General features: G+C 36.5%; 3 protein-coding genes and 1 non-coding gene across 10 annotated transcripts; all 4 read right to left on the bottom strand.

Annotated features, from left to right (window-relative positions):
- Positions 1-328: 328 nt before the first annotated feature.
- LOC7492017 (uncharacterized) lies at positions 329-5,066 on the bottom strand. 5 transcript variants are annotated; one of them, XM_052446623.1, is made up of 6 exons: positions 4,137-5,066; positions 3,575-3,713; positions 2,349-3,500; positions 895-1,309; positions 647-770; positions 329-519 (listed from the first exon to the last, which is right to left on the bottom strand). In XM_052446623.1, exons 1-4 carry the CDS (start codon positions 5,000-5,002, stop codon positions 947-949), a joined length of 2,520 nt encoding a protein of 839 aa, XP_052302583.1. In that variant the 5' UTR covers positions 5,003-5,066; the 3' UTR covers positions 329-519; positions 647-770; positions 895-946. The 5 variants fall into 5 exon arrangements, with proteins under 5 accessions (XP_052302583.1, XP_024445396.2, XP_024445386.2 ...); XM_024589628.2 differs by lacking the exon at positions 647-770 and having other exon boundaries at positions 2,349-2,559; positions 2,668-3,500; XM_024589618.2 differs by lacking the exon at positions 647-770 and having other exon boundaries at positions 329-522.
- A 2,680-nt stretch (positions 5,067-7,746) lies between these two features.
- Positions 7,747-7,831, bottom strand: TRNAM-CAU (transfer RNA methionine (anticodon CAU)). Its single transcript is given in 2 exon segments — positions 7,747-7,782; positions 7,794-7,831. It is a non-coding gene; the product is annotated as a tRNA-Met (tRNA).
- Positions 7,832-11,003: 3,172 nt separating this feature from the next.
- On the bottom strand, positions 11,004-12,773 carry LOC127904217 (uncharacterized). 2 transcript variants are annotated; one of them, XM_052446616.1, is made up of 2 exons: positions 11,612-12,773; positions 11,004-11,327 (listed from the first exon to the last, which is right to left on the bottom strand). In XM_052446616.1, the coding sequence occupies exons 1-2, from the start codon at positions 12,615-12,617 to the stop codon at positions 11,263-11,265; spliced, it is 1,071 nt and encodes a 356-aa protein (XP_052302576.1). In that variant the 5' UTR covers positions 12,618-12,773; the 3' UTR covers positions 11,004-11,262. The 2 variants fall into 2 exon arrangements, with proteins under 2 accessions (XP_052302576.1, XP_052302577.1); XM_052446617.1 differs by having other exon boundaries at positions 11,636-12,773.
- A 229-nt stretch (positions 12,774-13,002) lies between these two features.
- Positions 13,003-16,395, bottom strand: LOC7461679 (serine carboxypeptidase-like 18). Of its 2 annotated transcripts, none has more exons than XM_024609426.2 (14): positions 16,128-16,395; positions 15,900-16,036; positions 15,607-15,683; positions 15,373-15,495; positions 15,150-15,255; positions 14,965-15,002; positions 14,740-14,841; positions 14,430-14,516; positions 14,146-14,301; positions 13,979-14,050; positions 13,766-13,893; positions 13,546-13,659; positions 13,388-13,442; positions 13,003-13,292 (listed from the first exon to the last, which is right to left on the bottom strand). In XM_024609426.2, exons 1-14 carry the CDS (start codon positions 16,268-16,270, stop codon positions 13,209-13,211), a joined length of 1,422 nt encoding a protein of 473 aa, XP_024465194.1. In that variant the 5' UTR covers positions 16,271-16,395; the 3' UTR covers positions 13,003-13,208. The 2 variants fall into 2 exon arrangements, with proteins under 2 accessions (XP_024465194.1, XP_006369794.1); XM_006369732.3 differs by having other exon boundaries at positions 15,150-15,252; positions 16,128-16,387.
- Positions 16,396-18,771: the final 2,376 nt, after the last annotated feature.

Raw genomic sequence — 18,771 nt, 5'->3', positions numbered from 1 at the left:
ATATTTCAAATCTAAAATAATAATAAATTGGTTCAAATGGATAATAACACTATCCAAGTTTTCTTGCATTGGGCTTAAAGCAGCTGTACCCAAAGGTCTAGAACTAGTTTGGGCTTTAATATTCATCTAATATGTGGGTCAGCAAATCAACCCAAAAAAGATAATGTTTTGATATAAAAAAAAAAAAAAAAAATTGATTCAAGTACAGCCTAGCCTGATCAGGCTGATCAGGCTCTAGATTGGCAATTCACTGGTTTAACCTGCCAAGCCAGAGTTTTTGTAGCTAAAGATTTTTTAGATGTCACGATATGATGTAAAAATGTAAACATTGTCAAGGCAGGCGAACTAGGTATATTCAAATGGCCATCATTTACAGTCTCTTGAGGATAACATATAACATACAGTGACTACAAGGTATATCTTACAACAACTAGCAAGTACAAACAATGCATACAGACAGGGATCACACCTATTCCTCACCGCAAACATTTTCCTCAACAGAGATTCTCCAGCCAGCATCTGCTGTCACATAAAGATTGGAAATATCATGCATCTAATACAAGCCAACTTTCGAGGCCAGAGAAGAAATGTAGAAGACAGAAACATAGAAGGAAGCTGATTTTGAAATACAGAATGTACCAAACACCTCATCGATAGAGTAGGTCATGTTTCAAAAAGGTTGAGTTTATAATGTTCAAAGATGCTAGCAATGCTTCTCATCATGTATTCTAGGAGATCATGCATCATAAACCATGATCTCAAATACTTTCCTGGTTCAATCCAGTGGCATTAATATTAAGACCTATCCTAAATCAGCAAAAGATTGTTCATGAGAATGATCATGCATCTTAAACGATAACTAGCAAAAGATTGTTTTGGAGAAGTTCATATTACCCCCTAAACAGGTTAGAATCCACGAGCAAGATCATGCATCTTAACCAAGATCTTAAATATTGAGCTGCCCTGAGATTTTGGCCTTGCAGTCCGGACACATGTAGCCAACTGAACCTGACTGCATTTCTGTATCAAAAGCCTCGTGGCTGAACTCAGCTCCACACCATACACACACAGTTGTTAGTTGTCTGTCAGCTGTGTCTACAATGACATCTGATTCAAACTGGAGTGAGGCATCATATGCTGCTTCCATCTCAGTAATATTTCCCAAACCTAATGGAACCTCATGCAGAGACATAGGCTCTTGCCCTGTCCCCAAACTAAATTTTAGGTGCTCTATTTCATCCAGCTTCAGCTCGTCAAATCCTGTAACTTTGGCATGTATTTGGTCAGCTGTACCAAATTCATTCTCTCCCTGTGAAAAAAGCATAGAAAACATCAAACTAATTTACCACGGAAATTATGCTCAACCAACAATACTATCATGAAAATCTGGGTAGCTGAAAAGAGAACAGGATGCACCCATCCCCCACACTGTATCAGAGAATTAGGGACAAGTAAATTATTAAATTTCACCTCATCTGTGATCATGTGAGAACCATAATAACCATGATCTACACTAGTGGTATCTAATCCAATTTACACAACCTGCTCAACCACCCTGCCAAACTTGCAATCAAGAATGCAAACTAGTGTTCTTAAGACAAACCCAGTATCAATTACAAGTTCACACATCTAAACTTACAAAATTAAAATGTCAGATGTGAATTCTTTTTGTATTTTTATATCTATAAAACATAATTCTTTTAGATTTCGGATATGATCCTCCACAACCTTTAAACTAACAATTTCTTTTAATATAAAAGAAGACATGATACTCTATCTATCTCAATAAACAGCAGTCCCTCAGCCCCGAAATAAAGCATTTCATCTTTCTGTGTGATCTGTCCAATCTCCTTAGTCAAAAGGATTTATGTAACTCCTAAAGACAACACAATCCATTTCACAATTGAGTAAAGCACGGTAATTAAGGCAAACTATTTCTAAATGGTCATATCTAACTGCATTTCTTATACATTATGCATAACCAAATAGTAGACATTTTGTGAAACAAAGAGAACTGTGGCTTTGCAGCCACTACATCACTGCAGATTGTTGCAAATGCAATTTTTCCAAGAGTGAATGGTTGCAACTAAAAGAGATGCCAGGCCATGTCTACTCTTTGTATTTATTAAAAGGTCCTCATAAGAGATAGGCCTTTCATTTTCCTTATACAATTAAGATTTAAAGCACCTAACGGAGAAGGGAGAACAACTCTTTGTAGAGAAGATGCATGGATAACGCCATGAGTGACAAAAACTGTTCTCACGACTATATTTGAGACAAGTTTCAGATAGGTGTGAGCACACTAGTATTTGCTCCTCAGAATAATCTACAAGAATAAAGCATGATACCTTGTCCACGATTGCCTCTGGTGTTGAAAAGTCATGGGGCAGTTGCAACTGTTGCTCAGGAACTCCACACTTAAGCACATTTTCTTTGAAAGAATGTCCTCCGGTGTCTTGAATAGCATTACCATCTGCTATACTGTTATTGCTTCCAAAACCAATTTTCATCTCAACATTCACGCTTTTATCCACTTCATCAGGCTTATGTTGGTGTGGTCTGTCAAAACCAACAAAAATCATATTACTCTCAGCACCAAATATTTTCTGAGTATTCACTGGAGCAAGTGAATGGCTTTCAGAAACTGTTTCCCCTTTAATTCCAGACCTGCCAATTTCATTGGTGCCAGGTGCCAGACCATCATTTCTACTAAGACTTTCAAATGTATTATGATGTTGAGCATCAGCAGATGAAACTGTTTTAAAATCTTGAACATCACTAGCATCTTCAACCTTCTCCATCTTTTCATCAATCACCATAAAATCAACTTTCTGTTGGTGTAAATTGAGTTCCAGAGACTTGCCAGGTATGCTATCTTCCATTTGTGGTTCACTGGGAGGAGAATCAGAATTCAGTTCATGTTCAGAAACTGAAGCAGGAAGTTTTGAATCAGAGACCACATTCTGTTCATCATTAGCTCCAGAAGACGATGTTTCTCGAATGGAGTTCTGAGCTATTTCAATCAACGCATCCATTTTGGAGATTCTTGTAGGCAAGTCATCAGGGGTTGGAGGATCACTCTTTTGCAGAGCCAACTGGACAGCAGGTGATTCTTCAATCCCCCTCATATAGTTCTTCACACCAGGTGAATCTTCAATCCCCCTCACATAATTCCTCACGTGGATTCCTACATGACCATTGTACCTGCGCCTTTCATGAAACACCTTATGGCAGAACTGGCATTCAAATTTTCCGTCTTTAACTATCACACCGTCCCCAACAGAAGAACCGAGTCTATACCTCCGTGTAGTTCTTTGGTGAAATGACAAAAGATGTTCCAAATATGTGCCCTTCTCATCAAATGTCATTCTGCATTTATGGCATTCAAAAAGATCCCGTATTTGAACCTCTGCCAAATTGTCAGTTTCCAGTAAGGAAACTTGCTTCTGATGCTCAATGGACTGTCTCTGATCTTCCAACCTTTCAATTGCACCTGCATGCTGTTGCATACATAGTCAACCTTTTTGAACAAGTTAAAATAGAGCAGATTATTATGCAACTATTTATAACTTACACTTACAGGAGCCCCTCCATGGTCCTGCTGAATACTGTGACCAGTATGATCCTTTGCTTGCTGTGCATCATAAGGTCCAACTAAAGATTGCAAATACGCAGATACATCCTTGCAGGATATAAATTGTTGTCCAGAAGGGCTGGAAAAATGAAACAATAAAGCATGCAATGCCCGTTCAGAGAAATGTATAACCAGGAACTGGAGTTAGAGCAATGCCTAAGCAAGCAAGTCACTATACGAAATTCATCAGGCAATTCACATTATCAGCCATTATTTTGTATGATCATTTCAAATTCAAACTTTCATCAAATCTCAAAGATTACACATGCAACACCTCCAAACAAAACCGAACAGAAAAAACCTTCAAAATCTCAAACCTTTCATCATCTCCCACCCCAAGATACAGAAAGCATTTCCTCTCAACAAAATAACAAAGCAGAATCTAATTTCAGTTTCATACTCATTTTCTCTTTTTCTTCATTTCCCACAAATCAAAAAAAAAAAAAAACACAAACGCCACGGAAAAAACAGACACAAAACAAATAAAATAGAAGCAGGCCACCTTAGATATCTGCGGCAATAAACCCAAGCGCGCCCCTCTTTCCTTTTAAGTCCAAGAATAAGCTTCCAGCCAACAGGCAAGAAATCTCCAAACTCACCCGCATCAACAATCTTCCTCTTCTTTCTCCTACTACACCATTGTCCACCCAACTCTCTAAAAAACCCCAATAACTCTTCTTCCTTCTCCATCCCTTCAGTCCTTCTCTTCAACTCATCTTTATAAGGATCATCTAAACATGCCAACCCCACTAAATCTACAACCACCCCTTTTCTATTTACAATCTCTAACCCCATTTCCCTATGCACAATACTCAAAGCTTTCACTTTGGGTTTTCTACCTCTTTTTCTCTTCCGTACCCCCGGCGGCATATCAAAATCTAAAACTTGTCGGGGTTTTAATGAGTTAGAAATGATAGTGATGGGATGATTAAAATGATTGAAAGTATCGAATTCCACTGAGAAATCAGGTTCTTGAAACTCAGGGTGTGAAGATAAGAGGTTCTTGAGGAATTTAATTATGGTGGGGTTTTCGAGGCGGTCAGGGTCATTAGGGATGGGATTGTTAGGTGGGTCAGGGAGGGTTTTGGTGAAGGGAGTGGCGGCGAGGCGGTGGCGGTGGTGGTGGTGGGAAGGGCGGGCGAAGGTTTGACGACGAGACCCGGCGCTTTCATTGAAGTTTGTGCGGTCAATGGTAGGGGTTATGGTGTTATTAGTGGTGGAAGGTGGGGTGGAGAAGGTGAGGGAGAGTTTGTGGAGTTCTGACTGGGAAAGGGTTGTCATGTCTATGTAAGGGAGGAAGTTTGGTGGGAGAGGTTGCGGTGGTTTGGTGGTGGTGGGTGTGGTGGTGCGAGTGGCTGTTGTAGCCATTTTGGTGGTGGCGGAGCTGAGAGTAATGACGCTACCTCTGTTAAGAAAAACGAAGGAAAAAACAGAAACCAGGAAGCAGCCTATCACTATATTTTGCTTTCAAAACTTCAAATTTAGTCCAAGATCTATAAAATTTATCAATTAGGCTCCAAAAGATTATACTTTTCTCAATTTTCATCTTTTGTCAATTTCTTTCAATAGTGGAAGTCTTATGTGCAAAGTTTATGTACTAAAACATCTTTGATTAAAAACAATGATGAAAACGTTAATTAATATTCACATTTTTTTTTTGTCTAATTTGCATATTTGTGCCCTAAAACTATAGAAAAATCTGATTGAAAATAACATCTTTAAGATTGGAACTCAATTGAAACAAACAAAACTAATTTCTTGGGATTCAATTATATTTTAATCTAATTCTGGAACTTTTTTTTGGTTGATGTAATTGAGCATCTCTCTCATCATGCGGAAAGTTCAAAGGAAATTTTAAGAAAAAGTTTCAAAACAGGCAAAGATGTTGGTTGAGGCAGCAGAAAGTAGAAATCATGAATAGCCTATACTTCATTCTGAACAAAAATATTGAGAGGGGACCTTCAGAAGGCACTCCAGCAGCATATGGTCATCATCTGTGTCTTCATGTGATAAATCTCTTGTTTCAGTTTCATGGGATTGTATGTACTGCCAGAGTTTTTAATATTAAGAAGTTATTTTTTCAGAAATAAACAAGAGATTACTTATGAAGTGTGAATTTTTCCGTTGGAAGTTGTTAGGATGGAAAAAAAAAAAACTTTACAGCGAATTTGAATACAGAGAATCTGTCATCTTCTTCAAGAATCATGAACCTCTGACATTCTTAACCCGTCAGGAGAAAGTTAGAGCACCGATTCAAACACCTGTTCTGAGCAAGATAATGTGATTTAACAGTAGGATATGCTCGAACTGTCGTATCAAAGCTTGAAAAATTATGGAAGATGTGAATGCAACTGGGACATCGTAACGTTTCATCTTAATTTCCATGAAGTTCTTGATCACCAACATACACTGAAAGTGTCTGCTTCTCGTAACCAGCCTCCTGCTTCTTCGACTTTAGCTTCGCTGCTAGAGATCGAAGGCTTTCAAGTTGAATCTTTTTCATCTTGAAAAGGTTGTAAAAACGCCTGTGATTTGCTAGACAAGGGAAAGAAGAGAAAGATCTTATCGCACGATATAGAGAAAGAAATAGATAAACAAGTAGTTTTAATCCTAATTTTGAATGGATTTAGACTTTAGTCAGGAGACTACTAGACTGCAGATGGTCGGCGCAGGCCGGACCGATTTTCTTTTTAAATTTAAAAAAATAATGGTAAAGCGTTGTTAATATATTTTAAAGTATATAAAAAAATTTAAATAAAAACAAATATAAAACTTAATTCTTAACAATTAAATGTTGAAAGTTGAAAAATAATATATATATAAAAAAATTTTAAAAAATCAAAAGAAAAAAAAATGAGTTTATAGAGTAAGGATTAATTATGATACAAAAATAAAATGAATTACAATAATGTAGAAGGCCGAGTCAATCCAAGTTAACAAGTCAAATTCACGACCCAGGTTATAAGGTCGGGTTATCCTCATTGAAATAAAATAAAAAAAACAAAAAAAACTCAATCTTTAATAAACTTAACATTCAAGAATGAAGTTGGAAAAAAAATCGGTGTAAAAAAAGGACCAATTTCAACTCGAGCTTGCATTTAATATCATGACCCGAGTCATGAAACTGAGATCACTGCACTGAAAAAATCACGAAATCCAATAATCAATTAATCCAAAGATGAAGTATAAAATCAAAAAAAGAAAATCAATTTAAAAAAGGATCCAAAGCAAAAATAAATTAAAAACATTAAGACCAAATCTAACATAAAAATAAAATGATGGAGGATGAAATTAAAAAACAAATTCAATTAAGAAAATGATATAAAAAATGAAAAAAATAATAATCAAAAGAATAAGAATCATATTTGATATAAAAATATAAACAATAATTCAAAATAAATAAAAATCAATCAAAAGAATGAGAACTACAATTAAAATAAAAAAAAATGAGAGGACATCTTAAATTTTAGCTGGAACAACATGAATCCTAGTGAGATGAGAGAGAAAATAAAAAGAGGAGAAAAAAAATTGCACCACTGCAAATCTAACCACATGGGCAACCCCAATAGCTTCGTGCCATTGAGTACTTTGGAAGACACGACAATTGAGTGTTTTTATCCGTTGTACAACATCGCACGCGCCACTCGAATGACACAAGCAACATCCACTCACCATGTTTTTTTTTATTTCTTAATAGACTGATTAACCCCTTATTCAAATTGATTATAATAAAAAAAAAGCACGATGAAAATACCCCTTCATAACATTTTTTTTTTTCGCTTTTAAAGGGAATGAAATCATTTTACCGTGCAAAAAAAAAGTAAAATGACCAAAAAGTCCCTGGACCTTAGCTTTAAAAAAATTACTTTTAAGAATATTTAAATTATTTAATTGTACATAAAAATATTATAATATCTATTTAGCCTCAATTAATAAAATAATAATAAATATATCTTATAAAAAAAACCGTGGTCCACAGTCTTCTTGTGGAAAGTGAACATTCATAGAAACCGGTCCCCAAAAATCGTATGAAATTGAAATATTGATAATAACGTTAGTGAAGTTTTTAAGTCATTTATCATCATGAATTGGATTAATTAAAAATTACAAAATGGGGTGAGAGAGGCTCGAACTCTCGACCTCAGGATAACTCAGAAGCTATGAGACCTACGCGCTAGCCAACTGCGCCACCACCCCATGATGTCTGCGGTTTAAGAGAAAGCATTATTATTAAACAAATTTAAGAAAATATAAAACCTTCAACTGGTTACAGGAGTCTCAAAGCCTCTGCTGCATGACACCACATGCTCCTTCCTTAGCCCTTGGATTCACCGTATGCTAAATCAAATCAAAACTTCAACTGGTTCTCATAAACAAGGGTTTATTTGTGCATTTAATCAACATTCAAACAGCCTACTCTACTTATTAGGCCTTTTCAGGTTGCCCCAGAATGGTTTTCACCAAGCTGGGGCAGTTTTGCATGAAGAAGAGCACTTGAAATGAGATTCGATTCACAACTATTCCTATGTATAAGGTTCAATATTGGAACTTTTTCAGATGTTTTCTCAACTTTATCGGTGTCAACAAATAATTCGAAATGCCTTGAATTTTTCAAAACAAGTCCGAGTCATAGCCATGGTTCAAATTGTTAAAGTAATTGAGATCAACTACAAAAATGAGGCTACAATTCTGAATAATCTGTTTATTATGAATGCATCGTGTTAACCTAAATACAAATAAAGTATATATAGGTCAAACTGAAAGTACTATTCTACCCTTAATAAATAAGACTACATAAATATTATTTAACATCTCCCCTCAAACTCACGATGCGGCAGCTACAAGCATCGAGAGTTTGCCAACCAGAAAACGAAAACGAGAGATGGAATGCGCCTTGGTAAAGAAATCTGCAATCTGCAAGGAAGAAGGAACAAAAGGCAAAGCAATGGTGCCATGTTTGAGATGATGACGAGTAAGATGACAATCGATCTCAATGTGCTTAGTGCGCTCATGAAAAACCGAGTTATGAGCAATCTGAATAGAACTCTGATTGTCACAATACATAGGAGTAGGATGAGAAAAGGAAATTCCCATATCAGCAAGTAACCAACGTAGCCAAACAATCTCTTTGGTAGTAGATGCCATGGCACGATATTCTGCTTCGGTGGATGATTGAGAAACAATAGATTGTTTCTTGCTCTTCCAAGAAATAAGAGAATCACCTAAAAAGATACAGAACCCGGTAACAGACTTGCGATCTGTGGGATCACTACCATGATCAGCATCAGAGTATGCACGCAACTCCAAGGAAGAGGTGGATGAAAGTAACAGACTCTGAAAAACTGTACCCCGAAGATATCGCAAAATACGAAGAACAGCTGCCCTAGTGAACAGTAGTAGGAGAAGCAACAAACTGACTAACAACATGAACAGCATATGCAATATCTGGACGAGTAATGGTGAGATATACCAAACTCCCAACAATAGTACGGTATAAAGTAGGATCTATCAAAGGTAAACCATCAGAAGAAGAGTACCTCGCGTTGACCTCAATAGGAGTATCTACAGTCTTGTTATCAGTAAGTCTAGCCCGCTCAAGAATATCTGCAACATATTTCGACTGAGAAAGAAGGTAACCTCTAGGTGAGTATGCTACCTCAATACCCTAGGAAATATCGAAGATAACCCAAATCCTTCATTTCAAATCGTCTAGCCAACTCTGTCTTCAAAACTGAAATACCATCAATATCATCACCAGTAATAATCATGTCATCAACATATAAAGACAGAATGATACGACCTGCATCAGTGCACTTAATAAAAAGAGCAGAATCATGACTGCTAGAAACAAAGCCAAGAGACGAGATCACAATAGAGAATTTCTCAAACCAAGCACGAGGTGCTTGTTTGAGACCATATAATGCTTTCTTAAGCTTACAAACATATCCAGGGTCATGTGAAATACCAGGAGGGGGTGCCATATAAACTTCTTCTTGAAGATCTCCATTCAAGAATGCATTTTTAACATCAAGCTGAGAAATATGCCACTGACGAATCGAAGCTACGGCAATAAGAGTACGAATAGTAGTCATTTTGGCAACCGGGGCAAATGTCTCCTCATAGTCCATACCATACTGTTGAGAGTATCCTTTTGCAACCAGCCTAGCTTTGTATCGCTCAATAGACCCATCAGAATTAGTCTTGATCTTATACACCCAACGACAACCAACAACACTCTTACCAGGAGGTAGAGGAACCAGATCCCAAGTATCTGTCTTATGCAAAGCAGAAAGTTCCTCATCCATAGCTTGCTGCCAAAGCGGATCAAGAATTGCCTCTTTATAGGAAGAGGGCTCAAAGAGACAATGAATAGAAGCTAAAAAGGAAGTAAATGATGAAGAATAACAAGAATAAGCAAAATCTGGTAGTTTTGTGGACTTACGAATGCGGATGGACTGACGTGGAGGTGGATCCACAATCTCAGATGAAGCTTGAGGGGCTGTAGATGAGAATGGAGCTTCAGGTGTGCCAGAGAGTAAAGTACCAGTACCTGCAGAGTTATGAGTACAAATTGATCGAACATAGGGAGAGGTATCATTACCAGAATCTTCAGAAAAAGGATCTATATGAATAAGATCAGATTTTGTCAGGCTATGAGTAGTGGATGGAATAGAAAAGAAAGGTATATGCTCAAGGAAGACAACATGACGAGACACATAAAGTTTCTGAGTTATTGGATCAAAACAACGATACCCCTTTTTACCTTCACCATAACCCAGAAAGACACAAATAGCGGATCGAGAGGATAGCTTATTGCGTTCTACATGAGGACGAAGAACGAAACAAGTACAACCAAAGACTCTAAATGAGGAATAATCAGGGACATGCCCATATAGCTTTTCAAAATGAGATAGACCCGAACTATGAGAAGATGGAATTGTATTAATCAAACTTACAGCAGTAAGAACAACTTCTCCCCAAAATTCACTAGGAACAAAAGCAGACAACAAGAGAGAACGAGCAGTTTCGACAATATGCCTATGTTTTCTTTCAGCTACACCATTTTGTTCAGGAGTATCTGTACATGAAGTTTGGTGGATGGTTCCATCTAAGGCAAGCATTTGACAAAATTTATTAGAGATGTATTCCCCACCCAAATCACACCTAAAGCATTTGATCACAGCAGAATGTTGAGTTTTGATAAGAGCTCGAAAAGCTGCATATATCTCAAAGAATTCAGAACGATGTTTCATTAAATAAACCCAACAATAACGAGTATGATCATCAATAAAAGAGACATAATATCGAGACCCTCCTTTGTGGAAACAGGAGAAGGTCCCCATACATCAGAATGAATCAAATCAAATGGTGAAGATGAAACAGAAATACTTCGATTAAAAGGTAAAGCAGAAAATTTTGCCAGTTTACATCCACTACAATCAGAAATGTCACAAGTTTTCAAATTTCCTAAAGCTCCTGTGGATGCCAAAAATCTCAAACGAGAAGACGAAACATGACCTAGACAGGAATGCCATAAATAAAAACTAGAAGATGAAAGACTCAAACGAAAGGAAGACAAATCAGCAGTAGTAGCAGCAGCGGCAGCAGCAGCAACTGGCACTTTTAACTCATCCAAAATATATAGCCCATTCTCCCTGTGGCCTGTCCCAATCAGCTTCTGAGACTGCAGATCCTGTACACAACAAAAAGAACCAGAAAACATGACTAAATAATCACCAGAATCACATATTTGACCAACAGACGCAAGATTCAATTTGAGTTTTGGAATAAGATAAACATTAGGGAGAGACAAGTGAGGTGTGACAACAGAACCAACACCTGCTAAGGGCATAGGAGAGCCATCAGCAGTCATAACAGGAATGGAGGACAAAGGGGACACTGAGGTAAAAGATGAGGAATCTGGAGACATATGATGTGAAGCACCAGAATCCAAGACCTATTCAGAGTGTGACATACCTGAGGAATTATGAGGCAACTGACCTATGGAAGAAGCGGACATTGCTTGTGGCTGCAAGGAGAGAAACTTCTGAAATTGCTCAGCTAAAGTATTAGGATCGGTAATAGAGCCTGGGGAAGCTACTGCTGCAGTATTCTGGTGTGGTGGTTTATAACCCTGAGGTGATCGATGAGCATTAGATTGTGACTGACTGCCAGACTTCCAAGCTTGATTCTGCTGTCTCAACTTAGGACACTGAGCCTTCCAATGACCTTTCTGCTTACAGAAACTGCACTCATCGAAGCCAACCCTTGTGTAAGGCTTGTTCTGATTATTAGAGAATGGCTTAGAAGGTACTGCTAGTACAGAAGGATTCGAAGCAGAAAGAATTCCCTTTTCAGAATAAGACTGAAGACGTATTTCTTCAGCCAATAACTCACTGACAACAGAGTCAACAGAGGGCAGTGGAGAACGATGCAGAATTGAACCTCTAAGTCCTTCGAAATCACTACGAAGTGCTGTTAAAAATTGTACCAATCGTTGCTGCTCTCTACGTTCAATATAAGCACCACATGCTTTTAATTCTGCCGATTCTGTAAGAGCCAATTGATCCCAAAGATCTGTCATGGCAGAATAGAACTCCTGAATACTCATATTCTTCTGGTGAAGAGCTCGTATGTCATTCTCTAACTGATACTGTTTTGCAAAATTTGATTGCGTGAATAACCGTTGCAGATGATCCCAAACCTCCTTTGCTGTCTCATACTTTGCCAACTGTGTACCTATAGAATGCTCAACAGAATTGTTGATCCAAGTAATGATCTTTGCATTGTTTGCTTCCCATGTATCTATCGAGACAATATCTCCTTCTTCAGTATTCTTAGGTACCACATAAGTTCCACTAACATATCCCCACATCTTCTTACCCTTAAGAAAATTTCTCATCACATAGCTCCAATACGAATAGTTCTTCCCATCCAACCTCACACTCACAGACTGAAGCGAATCATCTCTTTCAGTAGCCATAATCAACAATCACAAAGAACCAGAATGCAAAAGCAGCGGAAAACAAAATACCAAATTGCAGAAACTGAATAGAGATTGCAGAAACTAAACAAATATCTTCTCAAACTTATACGATTACTCCAAAACACAAAACAAATTTGCAGAAACTGAACGGAATTACCAAATTGTAAAAGCTGAAGGGAAGACGAAATAGTTGGATCTGCGAAGCTGTGTTCGGGATTAAGCTTCGTTCCATAAAACTAGCTCTGATACCATGTTAAAGTAATTGAGATCAACTACAAAAAGAAGGCTACAATTCTGAATAATCTGTTTATTATGAATGCATCGTGTTAACCTAAATACAAATAAAGTATATATAGGTCAAACTGAAAGTACTATTCTACCCTTAATAAATAAGACTACATAAATATTATTTAACACAAATCACTTCTTCTTACATTATTTTGGAAACCCTTAATTGGAACAAAGTTTTTATTCAATTGCCTTATAGAGCAAAAGTTGATTCAATTGCAAAGTTTAAACAGCAACACTAAAGACATACAGTTCTTCGTCAATTCAGAATTACTGTCAGCCACCTTGCTTACTTGCCACTTACAATGGATAATAATGGATCCACCTTTCAAACATGTTATAACACCATCTAGGCGTGTACTGAGTAGGAGAGTGACCGGCCCCCTGTATGTGCAAAAATCAATTATGTCATTAGCTTCTACTTTGCTCCTTCCCAGTAATGGCACAAGAATAATGCAGAGAGCAGAAGGTTCTGTTACCTTTAGAGTCGCGAATGTCAGACGAAATCCATAATCTGTGTACTTGACTGTATACCTACATGATATATTTTGTGCTAAATTATGGCTAGAATGAACTTTTTCGAACACCAATTTTCATTTTGAAACAAAAGATATAAACCAAAGAGGAATTGAAGTACCCTGCAACTTGGCCTTCGACGAACCATGGTCGCCAATCTCTGTCTACTGTTATATTAAGAGAATTTATCCATTTTTCAGTAGATATATATGGAACAACCATGTCATGATCACCACTGCAGAATGAGAAAAATATATGAATTGAATAGCAAGAACATTCTAAACTTGGGGTTAAGAAGTTTCTGACGGAAATAATATCACAAGTACGAATTGAGATGAAACCTGTAAATCAGAATTTGTAAGCCTTTTCTTGTCAGGTTTTGATAATAATCAACAGCGGTGAAAACATTATATGTGTATAAGACATCCTGCAAGAAAGAATTGCATGTGTACCATGTTGTGACTGTTCCCTGCATAAAGCATAAGATATTTCTATAAGCTTCGGGTTTTGAAGAATCTTCTATGGTGTTGCCCTAAAATGTAAATGATGAATACCCTTCTAACATGAAGAGCATCTCTAACTCTTTCATCATTGGCCCATACATCAACAAGTACGTACTCAAAATTCTGCAGAGTATTAAAGAAAACAAAGTTGGTTAATAACTTGGTAACGGATATGAAATCCTTAAACAAAGCAAAAGGAAGCACGGAAAGGACGAGACCTGGCACCAATAGTCTTGAATTTTAGAAGATAGAGCAGGGAAACGCTGAGAATTTGCCTTGAGAAATCTTCTACTTCGTTCCTCGTTGTTCGAATTTGGGGATAATCGGGCACATTTGGGATATAAAATGTTTTCTTTGTTAATTTGTGTAATGCACTGCAAATCCAAGAATCTTAAATGTGTTAACTGAAGAAATCTGAAATCAACAAGAAATTCTCAGAAGGAATCATGCAAGTATTTGGCATATGCATTTGTTTGCATGTATAATTTGAAATTTCAAAAACCTGGTTGATTTTTTCTAGATCCTCTAAACATGGTGCATTAGAGGGATCTACATCAACGTAATTCCCCTTGCAACTTTTTTTGGATGACTGCAAAAGCAAGCGGAAATGTAAGAAATTCTTACATAGAACATGCATGCCCTTAATGGCCAAGAACAAAAGACAACCATTATTAGAGAGCAGAATTCAGAAATGATAAAGTCGAACACAACCTCCAAATTTGAAAGCACTTGTTAATTGAACAACAAAGCTTTCTTTCACTTCTGATTTTGCAAACTCGTTTGTTTTAGTAGTGAGAGAAAAATGGAATCACCTCATAAAGACTCCGTGATATTAGTGCCAGACGATAGGCAAGAGGTACTCTAGAGTTATGCTCTAGGGCAGTATCAGTATGCGGTGATCCACTCACGAATCCCTGCGATTATTTCCAAGAACATTTACTCAACGTTATAAACTATAGCTACTATGACCTTACCATAATTAAGAAAAAGGAAAGCAAAAGATCCATGAATAAAGAATTCAGAAAGCTATATATTACTTTTAGATTTATATGTGGCTGTAGTCCAGCTTCATTACCTGCAAGCTCATGAATTATAGCTCTTTCATTAGCTCAACATTGTTCAGGGGATCGATCAATTATAGTTCACTAATTTCTTTCAAATATGTCACTGCCTTCTTGCAGTAACAGAAATATTGGGCACAGAGTATTAGAAAAGAAATTACCATCGAATATTTCCTTCGCGACAATTGGCGTGATTATACCAGCATACGTATCACTCGCGACGAAGAATGGAATTTTGGTGAATTCAGGATGATCAATCAACCACTGCTTTAGGATTTGAAAAACACTCATTGCCATTGTTTTTTTTTTGTTTGGCTTGAAGAACTTCTTCAGGTACATTAATGAAAAAAAAAAAAAAACCATTATACCCACTGTTTCACTCACCGTTCTCAAAAATTGGTGCACTAGTTTTGCTGATCCTGTGTCTGTCATATGGTAACCTTCTGATCTTGTTGCGTAGGAGTAACCGGTGCCGACAGGATAATCTATAAATATTATGCTAGCTGTCTGCAAAAAAAACATTAATCGGCACCATTCAATCATAACATGAAAAACTCTTAGCATCAATTCATCAAATTGAATGGTCTTTCAGTAGAACTAATGCAGAGAATCTTGCACCTTTGTCCATGAATAAGGGTTATACAACAGCTCTGGCAAGCCCCCAAGATAATCAGTTGTATTAAAAATTAGTGGACCTATGCGGAAACATAACAAATTAGATTAAGAAGAACTACGAACACAATGATTTGGTAAACCTATGTCTTATGTTTCATAGCAGGGTCATTAACCAAGACATGACTAAGTAGTTCTTTTGTTTGGAAAGACAATGAAAAGGATAAAGCATCGACTAGCTATCATTTGGATACATTCCTGTGCTTTCATGTGTGATGGAAAGAGAGGAAAGACTTTACCAACTTGGAAGAAAAATCCGGTCAATGCCGAGCAGCCAGGGCCTCCAACCAAATAGACTAAAAGAGGGTCTTCTAGAGGCTTCCCTTGCGATTCAACGAATAAATAGAACAGTTCGGATTCATTCACACTTACATATCTGAACAAACAAACCTCAACCATCAACCAACCACAATAGGTAACTAGAATAGAGTCTCAATGCTGCTATATCACTGCGAATAATAGCTCACCCAGTTTCAAGTTTGAATGGCAGAACACCTTCGAATCCTGGCAGAGTCTCGACGATTGAGCCTGGCAGTCCATGAACAAATAGGAAAAACAAGAACTGCAAACTAAAACAAATTACTATGGATTTCCTGTAAATGAATGGCATGGTTGCCAGAACACAGTATACAAGCAGAGTAACAGTCTCTGTGTATTCCCCTTATATTTTAAGCTTTAATGATTTGTGGCTTTGACTGACCACTGATATAGCGAACCAAAGTTTGAACTCTTGTCAAAACTGGACCGTACTCTTGACTCCAACCTCCGGTCTTGCTTGAAAATATAGTTGCAGCTGCTTGGTGTATCCGAAAGTCAGCTTTTTTGTATGTTTCCTTTCCAAGGATGAAGTAACTATTATATTTAAAATAAACTAGATTTTTGGTTTTTCTGAAGAATAAAGAAACTGGTTTACTGGTTGAGAATCGTTCAACCAGTTAAATCGGTAGAATTACTTATCTTGATTAGATTAGATTTTTTTTTTGTTTAGTTTAATTTCTTATTTGGTCCTATAAAGCTTGTAATAAAAAACATAAACATAAGAGAGAAAGTTGTACAAAAGAGAAAAACACTTAATAAAACATACCTTCCTCTCAAAATCTCTCTTGTTCTTTAGCTTTGCAATTAAGCATCACTATCCATAATTAGCTACTATACTAATTTTCTTTCAACAAGTGGTATTAGAGTTTATTCTAATTGTTTGACATAATCAATCTAAACTTCCCACTTTAATATCCTCGTTTTACAAAGGATTACTATGAAATTTGATGTATCCATGTAAAAGTTTAGCTAGGTTCTCAAGATGTGTGGGAAATGGTTGGAAAAAGCTTTGAAGAGCTTGCAGAAGGAGTGATGCTGACTTCAGCCCAAAGGGAGATTGTGCAAAAGCCACAAATAAATGATTAACAAGCACTCACAATTATTCACCAATGTCTAGATGATACCACTTTTGATATAGTGGCTAACGCAACCACCACCAAGTAAGCAAGAAAGGTTTTGCAACAATCAGATCAAGGAGCTGATAATGTAAAAAAGGTACGCCTATAAAAATTGCGAGGTGACTTTGAAAAGTTACATATGCTTGAATCAGAGAGTATTTCAGATTACTTTACTAGAGTATTGGCTATATACAATCAGATTAAAAGATATGGGGAGAAGATTGAAGAAACATGTGTGGTAGAAATGATCATATGCTTGTTGCAAAAGAAATTCTACTATGTATTTTTTTTTTTTTAACAATTTAAGGTCTCATGAAAAAACTATAAACTCATGAAAAAAGAGTCAACAAAATTCAAGAAGACATAGATGTATAGGCACTCTTCTCAAAATTCTCTAAAAAAAAAAAACAAGATGACTCTGAATATACCTAATGAGGCAGAGGGCGTTGACAAGGTAGATGAAGAAGAGGAAAAGACATATTTGGAAGAGGAGGTTGAGGCAGCTTTAATAGGTCAATCGGTCAATGATTGAAACTAACAGGTCAACTGATTCCACAGACAACAACAATAGGAGATCCAGGTTTGAAAAAACAAAAATTAAATGTTATAATTGTCAAAGAATAGGTCATTATGCCTAAGATTTCTGGAATCTAACCATAAGAGTTAAAAAGAATGTCAATCTAGTAGTAGAAGAAGAGCAGGAAGCCACCTTATTACGAGTCTATGATGAACAAATGAAAACCAAAGAAAACGTATGGTATCTTGGTAATGAAGCCAATAATCACATATGTGGAGACGATAAGTTCATCGAGCTTGATGAATTAATTAAAGGTAATGTCATATTTGTAGATCATTCAAAGGTTTTCATTAAAGGGAAAGGTACGATTCTGATTCAAATTAAAAATGGTAGTCATCAATTTATTGGTGATGTTTATTATGTCCCAACTATAAAATGTAATATATTAAGTTTGGGACAATTATTGGAGAAGGGTTATGAAATCAAGATAAAAGATCATACTTTAACATTACGTGATACTCATGGAACTATAATTGCAAGGGTAACTATTACAAAGAACGAGATTTTTTTGCTAAACATAGAGACAAATGTGTCTACATGCCTAAAGGCATGTGTAAAAGATGAGACTTGGTTTTGGCATATGAGACTTGGGTATGTAAACTTTTATAGTTTGAAAATGATAACGCAAAAGAAGATGTTAAAAGGTCTACCATCCATCAAACATCCAAATCAATTATGTAAAGGATGGTTAGTGGGCAAAAAGTTCCACAAGAGCTTTCCAAATAAGTCTACAACTGGAGCAAGTTAACCCCTACAAGAGATACACAAGGATGTATATGGTCTTATTCAACCATGCTCGTTTCGTAAACAAATATGTTTTCTACTTTTTATTGATGATTATAGTAGAAAAATATGGTTATACTTCTTAAAAGAAAAGTATAATGTATTTAATTGTTAACAAGTTTAAGGTATTAGTTGAAAAATAAAGTAATTATTTTATAAAATCATTTAGGACAGATAGGGGGGATGAATTTTGTTCTAATGTGTTTTGTGAAGATCAAGGTGTAAAAAAACTCTTAACAGTACCAAGATCCCCATAACAAAATGGAGTGGTGGATATAAAGAATAAAAACATCCTTAACATAGCGAGAAACATGC

This window comes from Populus trichocarpa, chromosome 1, assembly GCF_000002775.5.
Source record: "Populus trichocarpa isolate Nisqually-1 chromosome 1, P.trichocarpa_v4.1, whole genome shotgun sequence".
NCBI classification, from domain to species: Eukaryota; Viridiplantae; Streptophyta; class Magnoliopsida; order Malpighiales; family Salicaceae; genus Populus; species Populus trichocarpa.
This window is presented reverse-complemented; position numbering and strand designations above follow the sequence as displayed.

Bases quoted from the DNA above. Each gene is read 5' to 3' on its own strand.
- LOC7492017 (XM_052446623.1), bottom strand. From the start codon at position 5,002: ATGGCTACAACAGCCACTCGCACCACCACACCCACCACCACCAAACCA. The intron at 3,501-3,574 runs GTAAGTTATAAA...TGTATGCAACAG, and splicing joins ATGGAGGGGCTCCTGTAAGT to CATGCAGGTGCAATTGAAAG. The intron at 1,310-2,348 runs GTATCATGCTTT...CTTTTTTCACAG, and splicing joins CAGAGGCAATCGTGGACAAG to GGAGAGAATGAATTTGGTAC.
- LOC127904217 (XM_052446616.1), bottom strand. From the start codon at position 12,617: ATGGCTACTGAAAGAGATGATTCGCTTCAGTCTGTGAGTGTGAGGTTG. The intron at 11,328-11,611 runs GTATGTCACACT...TGTTGTGTACAG, and splicing joins GTTGCCTCATAATTCCTCAG to GATCTGCAGTCTCAGAAGCT.
- LOC7461679 (XM_024609426.2), bottom strand. From the start codon at position 16,270: ATGCCATTCATTTACAGGAAATCCATAGTAATTTGTTTTAGTTTGCAG. The intron at 15,684-15,899 runs GTAAAGTCTTTC...GTTTCCGCATAG, and splicing joins CGGATTTTTCTTCCAAGTTG to GTCCACTAATTTTTAATACA. The intron at 15,256-15,372 runs GTGAGTGAAACA...CAAATCCTAAAG, and splicing joins TGCACCAATTTTTGAGAACG to CAGTGGTTGATTGATCATCC.